General features: G+C 44.4%; 1 protein-coding gene across 1 annotated transcript in view; it reads left to right on the top strand.

Moving 5' to 3' along the window:
* MCF2 (MCF.2 cell line derived transforming sequence) overlaps positions 1-11,143 on the top strand; it is a 70,662-nt gene that overhangs the window by 10,673 nt on the left and 48,846 nt on the right. The window contains exons 5-6 of the mRNA XM_019536176.1: positions 5,370-5,489; positions 7,355-7,471. Coding sequence (XP_019391721.1) covers positions 5,370-5,489; positions 7,355-7,471 — 237 coding nt within the window. The remainder of the gene's footprint in view (positions 1-5,369; positions 5,490-7,354; positions 7,472-11,143) is intronic.

The following is an 11,143-nucleotide window of genomic DNA, read 5'->3' as shown; positions in this document are numbered from 1 at the left end:
CCCGGGCGGGAGCCGCAGCCATGGCCGAGGCCGGCGCCGCCAGAAGCGGCCGGCGCCTGAGGAGAGATGCGGTGAGCGCGGGCTGGGGTGCGTGAGGGAAGCGCGGTCCCTGCCCGGCTGCCCGCGGGGAGGGAGGTCATCCCGGCACGCGCCGGGGGAAGCGGGGTTTGCTCCCAGAAGGACAAGCCGGGTATAATCCTCCCTAGGCTTTTGTGGTGTTTTTTTTTTTGTGGGTTTTTTTTTGTTTTTGTTTTGTTTTTTTTTTGAGGGGGAGTGGGGGTGTTGAATAGGCCTTCGTCTCCCTGCAGGGGGTTGCAGCGAGGGTGGGCCCGGGTGGCATTAGGAATAACGCCTCACGCGAAGGGCGGCCCGGAGCCGTGGTGGCATCTCCGCCCCGGGAGGTTTGGTGGGCTGCTCCGGCTGTGGGTCAGGCGAGGTGTGACCTCCTGCAGTCCCCTCCGCTTTCGATGATCGTACGATAAATATCGGCTTCGGAAAATATCGGGATGGAAATCGCGCGGTGTCGAAGGGCGCGGGGCAGCGACGCGCTTAACGGGAGGCAGGTGCCGAAGCTGGTCATTCTGTCGTGGGACGAGGAGCCGCGTTCAGAGATGGGCCGGCGTCCGCTTTGGGTGGGTGGTTTCTTTATTTTATTTTGTTTTTAATTTACGCGAATGATTGACACGCGCGTTTTAGGGAACGTGGAAAGAAGGGGCTGGATTTTGTGGGGGTTTTTACGAGGTTTTAGCAAATGAAAAGGATTCCCTTGAGTGTTCACCATTGCAAAAAAAAAAAAATTAAATAAATGGCAGTGGAGCAAAATTAAGGCTCTTTCCCTTTTCACTTTTTGGGACGTACGGCGTGCTGTCCCAGCGGGGTGGTGGAGCGGCCCACATGCTCACGTAACAGCTTTAGGCTGATACGTGCTAAAGGCCGTAATTTTTAAAGAGTACTGATTTTAAAGGGCAATGGTTTGGGGTTTTAGACTTCATAAAGGTTCGTTTTGAATAATTATTATCTGTGGCTTTTTTTTTTTTAAGTTTTTTTCCCCCCTGTCCTTTCCTATAGGATGACTTTTGAGTGATGGCAGACTTAAATCAAGAGACCTTTCATTTCCAGATGTAACTTGCAGTAGAGATCTGTTTGCAAAGGATGCGTTTCTTGGTGCCGAACACCCTTTTAACGACCAAGATGACCTTAATCTTGCATGTAAGAGATCACTACTTATGCAGAAAAAAATCTCCAAATGTTTTCAGAGCCAGTAGAAACTGTGTTGACCTAATCTAGAAGTGCAGCTACCTCTGGGGTAAAACATGACATGTGCTTAACAGCATGATAGGTATTTGACTCTCACGGAAAGGTAAGACGTGCCATTAAAAATGTCCTAGCCAACTATATCTTACCCTTGCTGCAGATAGGACAGAATAGGATGCGTTTGCACCAGATTATGATATGCGGAGAGGTACTGCAACTGCCCAAATCTTGGACATGCTCAAAGGCAACCTATTGTACCTTGCTCCAAGCAGCTTTGCCCTGACAAGAGGAGGAGTTTGATACCTCGTTGATGGGCCTCCCCTGAAGCCATCACGGGGGCATTTGGCTGGAATTGTCTCCCACATGGCGGCAGGGCCTTCATCGCCCAGTAGGTTTTCTGCTGCTATATAGCATCACAGTCTGAGAGCACGGCTCCGAAATGGCCCTATTTCAGAGTAGGATGGTACTCTCTGTATAGTTGAATGGGGACTGACCATTGAAGGTTTTGCAGAGAAATTGTCTGGCCTGAAATGATGGTTCGGAGGTGTGGAATCAGACCCCGAAACACGCAGCTCTTTTGTTGGTTTTTTTTTCACAAGCACATCATTCACACCGGCATTATGAGCAGAATCCTAAACAATGATGGTGGGAAGGGACTCAGGAGGTCACATCTATTCCAACCCCTTGCTCAAAGCAGGACCAGCCCCAACTACTTCATAAAGTTGCTGTGGTGTAAAGTCTTTAGCTAAGCCCTTGATCCTTGTGTTTTCTGACGTGCTGTTCCCGACAGGGTGACAGCAGATGCCTGGAGATCCTAATGTCTACATAGAGCTGAGGGGCAGCAAGTAGAAGCATCTGGGGGGCAGAAAAAGTCTCATATACTGATCAGAAGTCCTGAGGAGGATGACCCCCATCTCAAGGCAACTCGCCTGGTCACTGAAATGTGCCCTTGGGTTCCTGAGCTGCAGGCAGGCAAGACAAGGGTTTGCATGGGATGGTTTGGATAACCCAGCCACCTTGGACAGGGGTTTGGACTTGGTGACCTCCAGAAGTGCTTTCTGAGCAACCTTGAAGCACAGGGAACCCAAGGAGAAGTAATGAGGCAAATTTAGCCTGACTGTTGGGAAAAACTTTGTCACTGTAAATGTGGTTAAGCATTGGGATGGATTACCTAGGGAGGCGGTGCATTTTCTCCGGTCCAATGCAGTATGAACATGAATTCATGTTGTAGGCAAATGCTGTAATGACTGGGCAGTCGTGCACTCTCTGTGAATATCAGGGACATTTTTGAGGTGTCAAAGTTTTACGGGATGGGAAAACCATTTCCTGCCCAGTTCTAGATGGGAGCAATAGGCAGGTTTTGAACCAGCAACACTTAAATAAAAGTTTCTCTGCTTGCTTGGAAGGGGAAAGTTGGTGTTGGCTGCAAAGCTTGAGTCCAGGAGTGACCCAGTTGGAGGTTCATTCGGCAAGTTCTACACCGCTCTTGGCTTCGATATTATTGTTGGGCGATGGCAAGCATTGCATTAACGTTTTATAATAGATCAATATTGTATGAATACCGGAAAGGACAAGGCATGGCATCCAGCGGTTGAAACTAGGGCAGCAGTTTCATTGGCTTTTTAGTGGGTTGCTCTAGACCTCTGGCAAACTTCCCTTTGACTTCACCGGGACAAGGTTTTGGTATTTAATTTGCATTGGTTTCTTTTCGTGTTTCTTCCCCCTGCTCCCATTTAAAATAGCGACTGATTAATGTATTGCATTTATGGGGCTCCTTTCATCTGAAAGATCAGTGCCCATTTGTAAGAGGAGCCGTTGGCACCGGAATGCTTTACTATAAACCTCAACCAAAGCCTTGTCTTGCAAAAGGATATCCAACAAATGAATTGCAGTGTAATTCATGGATGTCAAGTCTCAGCTGTAAATAATGGCTTTTTTTGAACAGCACCTAATTGCATGTTTATGGAACCAAGCCATGTTTTGTGTGCACAGATTAGGTACCCTGGCGTGCAGACTATCCAGGCCCTTTTTTGCTCTTACTATAGTACAGCTACCGTATGTAACATTCATCACTTTTCCCCATGTGCGCACACTTTTTTTTTTCCCAGGGGAAATATGGGCTAGTGGATATTTTAGCGAGGTGTTATTTCTCCCCTCTCCCACATCAGTGGAAATGTGTCCAATGCAGAACTAACAGGTGGCATGAAGACATTTTTGCAATGTATAATCCTTTAATGGGAGTCGCAAGTTGTTAAAATGTGTGCTTCTGTCACTTTTGACATTCTTCAGATAGACCCAGAAAAATAATAAGCCACAGGGCAATAGGTGGAGACAGAGAGTTTGGCAAAGTTGGATATTACTGGAATAATGTATATCTGAATTAGTTGATGGGGTTATGTCATTTACTTGTCTGTAAGTAAAATGTATGACTCTTGGCTCCATCGAGGTATTCAGCGTTCTTTTTAACTGTTATGTATAAAAAAAATCTCCACTGTCAACCATCTGTTTGAAAGAAGGCACCAGCAACATGAATAAGAAATGTAGCATTCTTGTCACAGACCAAATGGTGGCTGTTAATTACCCAGGACAAGCCGGGTATTTTTGATATACTTATGAGAAATGCATGCAAGTATAATGAATGTGTTCAGCTACTGTTACTTTGCAGCTATGACTCATGTGCTTATTTCTTGGTAGAAAATGTTAGGGTGTTTCAAATTCAGTATTTTCATCGACTGACTGCTATCCTTTTCACCATTCAGAAATCCCTTCAGTGTGACCATCTTTTTTCAAGGCCAGAAATATTGCTTATCTTTCCTACTGCGTGTACTGGCAGATAAACTAATACTCCACATTCTGTTCATGCCTTCATGAAAACCGTCTTTTAAAATAAAGACAAAAGTATGTGAAAACTGGGAAAGAAAATCACTTGAGCACATAATCGTCAAGTGTCATTCATTTTAGATCAAACTTAAAGTATTCCTGTCTTGCCCAAGTGAGAAGTTAGCTTTTATATATACATATATATATATAAAAATAAATTATTTTGCCTAAATTATATGAACTATTATTTTATATGTGATGTGGACTTCAAAGGTGCTAAGCTTTTATATGTTGGGATTAAGGACTGTGTAGTTTCTCAGCCTCTTGAAGGCTTAGATCATGTATGGTTTATACATGGTTTATAAGTTTCTTGACCATTTAAAATGATCCAAGTACTGTGTCGGTGGTGGTCTGAAACAATGGATATCACCATTTCATCTTTGCGTTCTGCCGTTTCTTCTAATAATGTCACCCGGGCTAGCTTCTGGGTTGTGATTTCTAGGCTGGCTTGTTTCTTGGCCAGCTCAAAATGTGAGGGAGGCCCTATGATTTGGCATGGATGTACTTGGGTCATAGTTCAGTTTCTGTCCCTTGTAACCCGATTTTAACAGCTAGATTTCTGACTACACTTCATTTTCTGACTCTGTCTGTCACTCACCAGTTATCTCCAAAGCCATGAGATCCTTCTTAAGCTCTCCCTTTCTAAATCTCACCTGTTGCACTAATTACCAATTGCTTGGGAAATTAGGCAAGTCTGGTGCTGTGGTACCTGTTGCTTTGTGCTCTTTTCCCCACATATGGTTTCCTGCTGGTTCTTGAATTCACTTGCTATCTCTAATGCTATCCTAGATTATAAGGTCTTCAGGGAAAATGAGTTTGAAATGCCCAGTGCCAAGCACTGCAAGTATGCCCAGAACCATTGGGTTGGAAAATGGTTTGGTATGCCCACCGCAAGCACAGCAACCATTGGTATGCCCAATGCCAAGCACTCAACATTGGTGAGAGCTTCCTAGGTAGCACCAGAAAATGCTTGGAAACTAGCAGCAACTACAAGAGCAACTATTCAGCTATGTCAAGCAAAACATATTCTTTGTGCTACAAGATGTACAGTCCAGGTTGGACTATACAAGAGGGAGGCAAAGGGTAACTGGTAGAGAAGGGAATGAATGGATGATCAGGAGGAAAAAGTAAGGGTCACTTCTGTATTTTGATCCACTTTGTGTTAAATGTGAGGTCCTGCCTGAGTGTAGACCAGTGGACTATCCAAGTTGATCACGTTCAATGCTTTCTTGCAGGCCTCTTTCCCTGGGAACCTGCACTTGGTGATGGTTCTGCGCCCCACTGGGTTTTTCCAGCGCACTTTCACTGACATTGGCTTTCGTTTTAGTCAGGAGGATTTTCTTCTCAAATTACCGGTATGACTTGATCTGCATTGTGTTCATATAGCCCTAGAAAACTGACTTTGAATCAAGTTGCTTGCTGAAACTGTTTGGTATCTGCCTGGGAGGAAAGGGTAACCAGGGGTATTTTTTTAATATGCTGTTTAAAGACATCTCCATCATAATCTTTTTTTGGAAGAATTGGATTTTCAAGCCTTCCTGGGAGCAATACATACAAATACATTTACTTTCCCTTGGAGTAGTATGTGGTCCATGCCTGTGGGGGTTGACTTGACGGCTTTGTACCCTATAGTTTGCTGTTCACAAGAAACACCGTAATGAGAAGTGGAGTTACAAGCTTAATCATGCTGCTGCCCTCCGTGAATCCACCCAGAGCTGAATGAACTCGTTCAGCAGGGTGACAGGGCAGTATTTAATACCAATTTAATGTTTAGCCCACGGTAAGTGGCACCCATTTGGAAAATATTTAATACCAATTTAATGTTTCTCACATGTGAAGTGGCACCCATTTTAAAAGTCTCTTATTGGTGCCATCTGTAGCCATCATTGTAAAGGTGTTTTTACTTATTTTTAGAAGAGTGATTCAAACCAGTTTGTTTTCTCAGCTGGACACATTTCAAGGACTTCCAACAATTGCAATTGTTGAGAGTCTCTGAGACGTAGCAAGTTAAGAACACAAATTGTTTTGAAATCAATGGGTCTTTACATCCTCGCAGAGCAGGACTTGTAGAACTTGAGGTGAGGACGCTTCATTACACGCTTGCAAGATGTGTAAAGTGTTGCTCTTTTTTGCTTCAAAATAATTTTTTTTTTCCACACGGGATTTTTTACACTTTGCACTCCAAAAGGTTCTGCTTTCAATCAAAAAGAAAAACAAAATCAGTGCTTTTTGGAGAATTTGGTATTCTACCCCTGCAAAACCAGGGGTATGTTTTTCCCCGCATAAGACTTGCCCTACCCTGCAAAAAAATGTCACAGCTCCTTGCACACTAGCATTTAGGCTCTGACTCCACAGTCAGTTCCAGAGATGTGAACTCTTGCACTTGATCCATTTGATACCTCATTGGGGTTTTGCTGGAGTCCCTTCTGGATCCAGCTGCAGAATTGGGGCCTGTGTAAGTGTGCATTTTCTATTTTGATGTCTTGCAAAGGCATACATTAACGTAACTTTATGCAGTGTGAACAGTCCCAGTAGTTCCCAGGAGCTCGCTCACAGTGCATAAAATCAAGTCTGTGTCAAGTCATGGCAAGATTGCAGCCTCCAGCGACCTGTTTCAGACTGAGGCTTGTAGGCACGTGCTACCAAATTATAATTAAGATGAGACTGATTATATGGTGTTCACAAGAGTTATAGTTAGAAGTCAGGTAAAAACCCAAATATTCTCTCCAGATTAGTCATTGCCTCTGTCACAGCTGCTGACCAACACTTTGGAATTCCAATGACTAATTAGTAAGTGGAATTCACTTACTAATTGGCACGTCCAATCGGAGATTGCAAATGGAAATCATTCTTTTTGCCCCTAAACCTCACTGAAGGGTGGGTAAACTGTCCCTCTTACCCCTTTGTGAAACCCATTGTCTACACTCAACACTACCCAGGCCTAATGGCCATTGCTCAACGTGGTCTGGCTCAAAGAAGGTTGGATCAACCCATGTTAAGCCAACCCAAATGGAGGATTTTTAAATATAAGTTTAAAATAGCATGTATATTTTTAGCTTTTAATTGATATGTACAAATTTAACTGATGGCATAATAATAAAATAAAGACACCTTAATGGGGGCAAAACCATTGTTCATAAATAACGTGTTTCAGACTTGATGTGCGTGTTCCTTGTGATGAAGCTGCAATGACTGATTAATGGTGTCCCCTTGTTCCTAGGTGGTTATGCTGAGTTCAGTTAGTGATTTGTTGACGTATATTGATGAAAGGCAGCTAACACCAGAGTTTGGAGGCACCTTGGAGTACTGCCATAGCGAATGGGTTATCTTCCGAACTGTATGTAGCTTTCTTTATGTCGTGTTACCAATGATATGTATAGCATATAGCCCATGGGACTTCCTTCTAGAGCCAGGACCTTCAGCCTCTGCCAAATATCTCTTTGGAGGTAATGGGCACCCTCATCTCCCTCATTAGGGAGTGCCCTGCAAGGCAAATCCCTTAATGCAGTTAAAATAGGATTTTCAAGGAATCCTAAGGGATCCTACTGAATATCTTTGGGAGTTGGGTTGGGCAGGTGAAAATGCCTATTGAAAATTCCTGCCATAAAATTGTTCATAGCACAGGTCAAGATCATCTCTTTTTCATCACCTTTGCTTTACCAGGTGAATATTGTGGGACTTTTTTTTCTTTGCCTGTGGATGAAATAAATTAAATACCTGTGTTCCTTCTTTGCAAGCACTGTGCCCTTTCCTACTGCCAGGGCTTTGCATGGAGTGGGCTTCTTGATATAACTATATCCTACCATAAGTTTCCATACATGCAACAGCTTGAGCATTCATTGGACTTGCAGCTCACAGAGCAATGGCAGGCTGGATTCCTCTCCAGATAGCTGTAAACATTAATGAAAATCTTGCCATATTTTTGCTTCGGGGTCCTGTCCAGTAATGCTGTCCACAGATGTCTGTGTCTTCCTGGATCTCAGTATAGGATCTGCATGTCTCTTGTTCTGAACCTGGCCAAGGCTAACAGTAAGAATCAGCGAGAATATCTTTTTGTTTAACCACGCAATGCACCGAACAGATTGGAAAACACATGGACAAGACCAGGCGGAGAAGGCAGGAAAATGTCAAGAGAAATGTTCAGCCCAGATTTATTTGACAGCTTCAGTTTTAGTATCATGCAAAGAATGAAATACATTTACTTCCCAGCGATGCTGAAGCTAATGCCAAAAATTGCATTTGAATCTTCCACTGGAATCAGCAGGGACCTCTCCGAATACTGGATCAAAACCAAGGATCTGAAATCGGCTTACAGCCCAAGACCAAAACCAACCTCTGTTATTTCTCAGGGCAATGGTTTGCATGGTGAAGAATGCAACAGGGTTTTGTCACCGTGCTGAGGCATTGCAGGACAGCAAAGACTCTGGGACAAGATAGACAGAGAATGACCGATAAGCCAGGACGTCTTCACAAGCAACCAAGAAGATGCCCATGTGGACTTTACCCCAGTAAGTAACTTTTTCTTCACTTATTAAACTTGGGTTTTTTTATTTCTAAAAGTAATTGGGGCTGCCTCATAAGACATGCATTTCCCTGGAAGCCAGCGAGGTGGGTAGACACGGGTTTTCTGAGGTCTGGCTTTGCCCTCATCCATATAGGAGCTGCATCTACTGATCTGTTCAGAATCTGCCTTGCTGTGAGCATTTAACATTTCTTTGCTCGTGGCTGCCACTAGACTCTCCTTCTGCGTCTTCCCAGGCTCCTGGCATGGCAATGTCATCCTCTTCCCCTCCACACAAGTGCCTAAATAGTCAATGTCCATCCTCCCACCTTCACCAAGGAAAACTTTACTATAATAGTAATGTGGTTATTGAGTCCACTGCATTACTGAAATAGAAATGTGGTTATTGAGTATACTGCAACAATGTACCTATCTCCTGGTGTGCTGGGTGCCCTTTTTGAGGTTATAGCTTTTGCTGCATGTTACAAAGGGCGTTTCAAAGCATTGTCTCAGCATAGTACCAGATATTCTCTAGGCATTATTTTTCTAGTACAAAGCATAGCTTTGCAGCAGCAAATAAATTCTGTGCACGAAATGCAGGACAGTACGTAGAGGTAATAAGGCGAAAGGCACAGGACATTGTTAATGATTAAGGCCCTTAACAAACACTGCAAAATTGCATATATTGAACAGAGAATTATGCATGTCTCACGGGGACCTAAAGGAAAATTTAAGGTACTGAATACACTCTGTTATGGCACTGACATCACAAGGCAGAGCTGCCCTTGTCCCTCTTATGAACAGGTAGCTGGATCCTTCCAATCCCACTGCATATCCTTCAAGGCCATTTTGATAGCAGTGCCTATCACATTGGGTTCCCTGTAGCCTTCTGTGCCAAACTGTATCTCTGCCTCTGGGTCACTTGAAATCCTGACAAGCCCTCCCTTATAAGAGTTGCCTATAGAGGGTTAAATGCAATTTCTCGCCTGCATCCTCAGACTCATCCCTCACCCGAACCTACCATGCTCCTAGAAACCCAGCCATCACTTCCGTGGTTTGCAACCCAGTGCCACGCTGCTCAGACCCTTGGAACAGGAAGGCTCTTGCTGCTCACCTGCTCTAGGAGTACACAGCGTGATTTGAAGCAAGTGTCCAAGTAAGGTCAGAGATGACTTATGGCATCCACCATCTCCCAATACAGGGAAGAGGCTGTGGGGATGGTATTTCCAAACGGAGGCAAAAATGTTTTTTGTTTGGTGCCATTGAAACAGTGGCTGCCTGTTGCTTTTCTTACCTTCCACAGCATCTGCCTCCTGAGCAGGCCAGACCTTTGCGGACCTGGACTTTATCTGGCCTAATGTCTGGCATATCTGAAGGGGAAGAAGAACAGAAGAGAAGAGGAAATGTCTTTGAGGAGCTCCTAAAAACCTGATCCAAGTGAAGGCAAAAAGCTCATGAGTGGAGGACTGAAAAGAAAAAGCATGGCGAGGTGCTGCAGCTGGACCCTCATCTGACCAGAGAACTGGCCGAGCGGGGCTTTGCAAAGACCTGGGGACCTACGGAAAAGGACACGGAGAGACCAAGGCAACTTATGGAGGTCATGAAAACATGGGAAATGTGCTCCAGCAATGCTCACCCTTTTCCTTCTCTGTACTTGGGGCAGAAAATTGCTGCAAAGACTCCTGCCCACAGTTGTTTCTTCCCACTGCAAATACCACAGCACCATTGCTTGCCCTGTTTGAAAAAATGGTCTCCACTAACTTCCATTTTATTTTTGATCCTAATGTTTGTACTCGCACACGGCTTCTCACAGCAAGAACTATTACGTCTATTCATACTCAAGGCGCGTAACAATAAAGGAGACTTTTATTCTGCAGTGATACCATTTTTTATCAAAGTTGCATCTTAAAATTATCATTAAAAGTGCCATTTCTGCTCTGGAGAGTGAAGTTGTTGTCCTTAATACGCGTTACATTTTCTGAGCCCTTAAAACGCAGCCATGCCCTTAGAACACAGCGGTGAAAATACAGTGCCTCCCTTTAAAATCATGGGAAATGTGGGTTGGAAGAGACCTTAGGTTATCTAGTCCAACCCCCTGCTCAAAGCAGGACCATGCCCAGTTAGGTCATTAAAGCCAGGGCTTTGTCAAGCCAGGCCTTCAAAACCTCCAAGGGTGGAGAGTCCACCACCTCTAGGTAACTTGTTCCAGTGTTTTACCTAGGGAGAAAGTTTTTCCTTATATCCAACCTAAACTTCCCTTGCTGCAGCTTGAGCCCATTGCTCCTTGTCCTGTCATCTGCCCCCACTGAGAACAGCCCGGCTCCATCCTCTTTGCAGCCCCCCTGCAGGGAGTTGAAAGCTGTTATTAAATCTCCCCTTGGTCTTCTCTTTTGCAGACTAAATCAGCCCAGTTCCCTTAGCCTATCCTCACAAGTTGTGTCCTGGCCCCCAAACCATTTTCGTTGCCCTCCGCTGGACTCTCTCCAATGTGCCCAAATCCTTTCTGTA

The sequence above is a fragment of the Crocodylus porosus genome, unplaced genomic scaffold, assembly GCF_001723895.1.
Source record: "Crocodylus porosus isolate Cpor-Errol unplaced genomic scaffold, CroPor_comp1, whole genome shotgun sequence".
NCBI classification, from domain to species: domain Eukaryota; kingdom Metazoa; phylum Chordata; order Crocodylia; family Crocodylidae; genus Crocodylus; species Crocodylus porosus.
The sequence above is the reverse complement of the archived record's forward strand: the minus strand, read 5'-3'. Positions and strand labels throughout refer to the sequence as shown.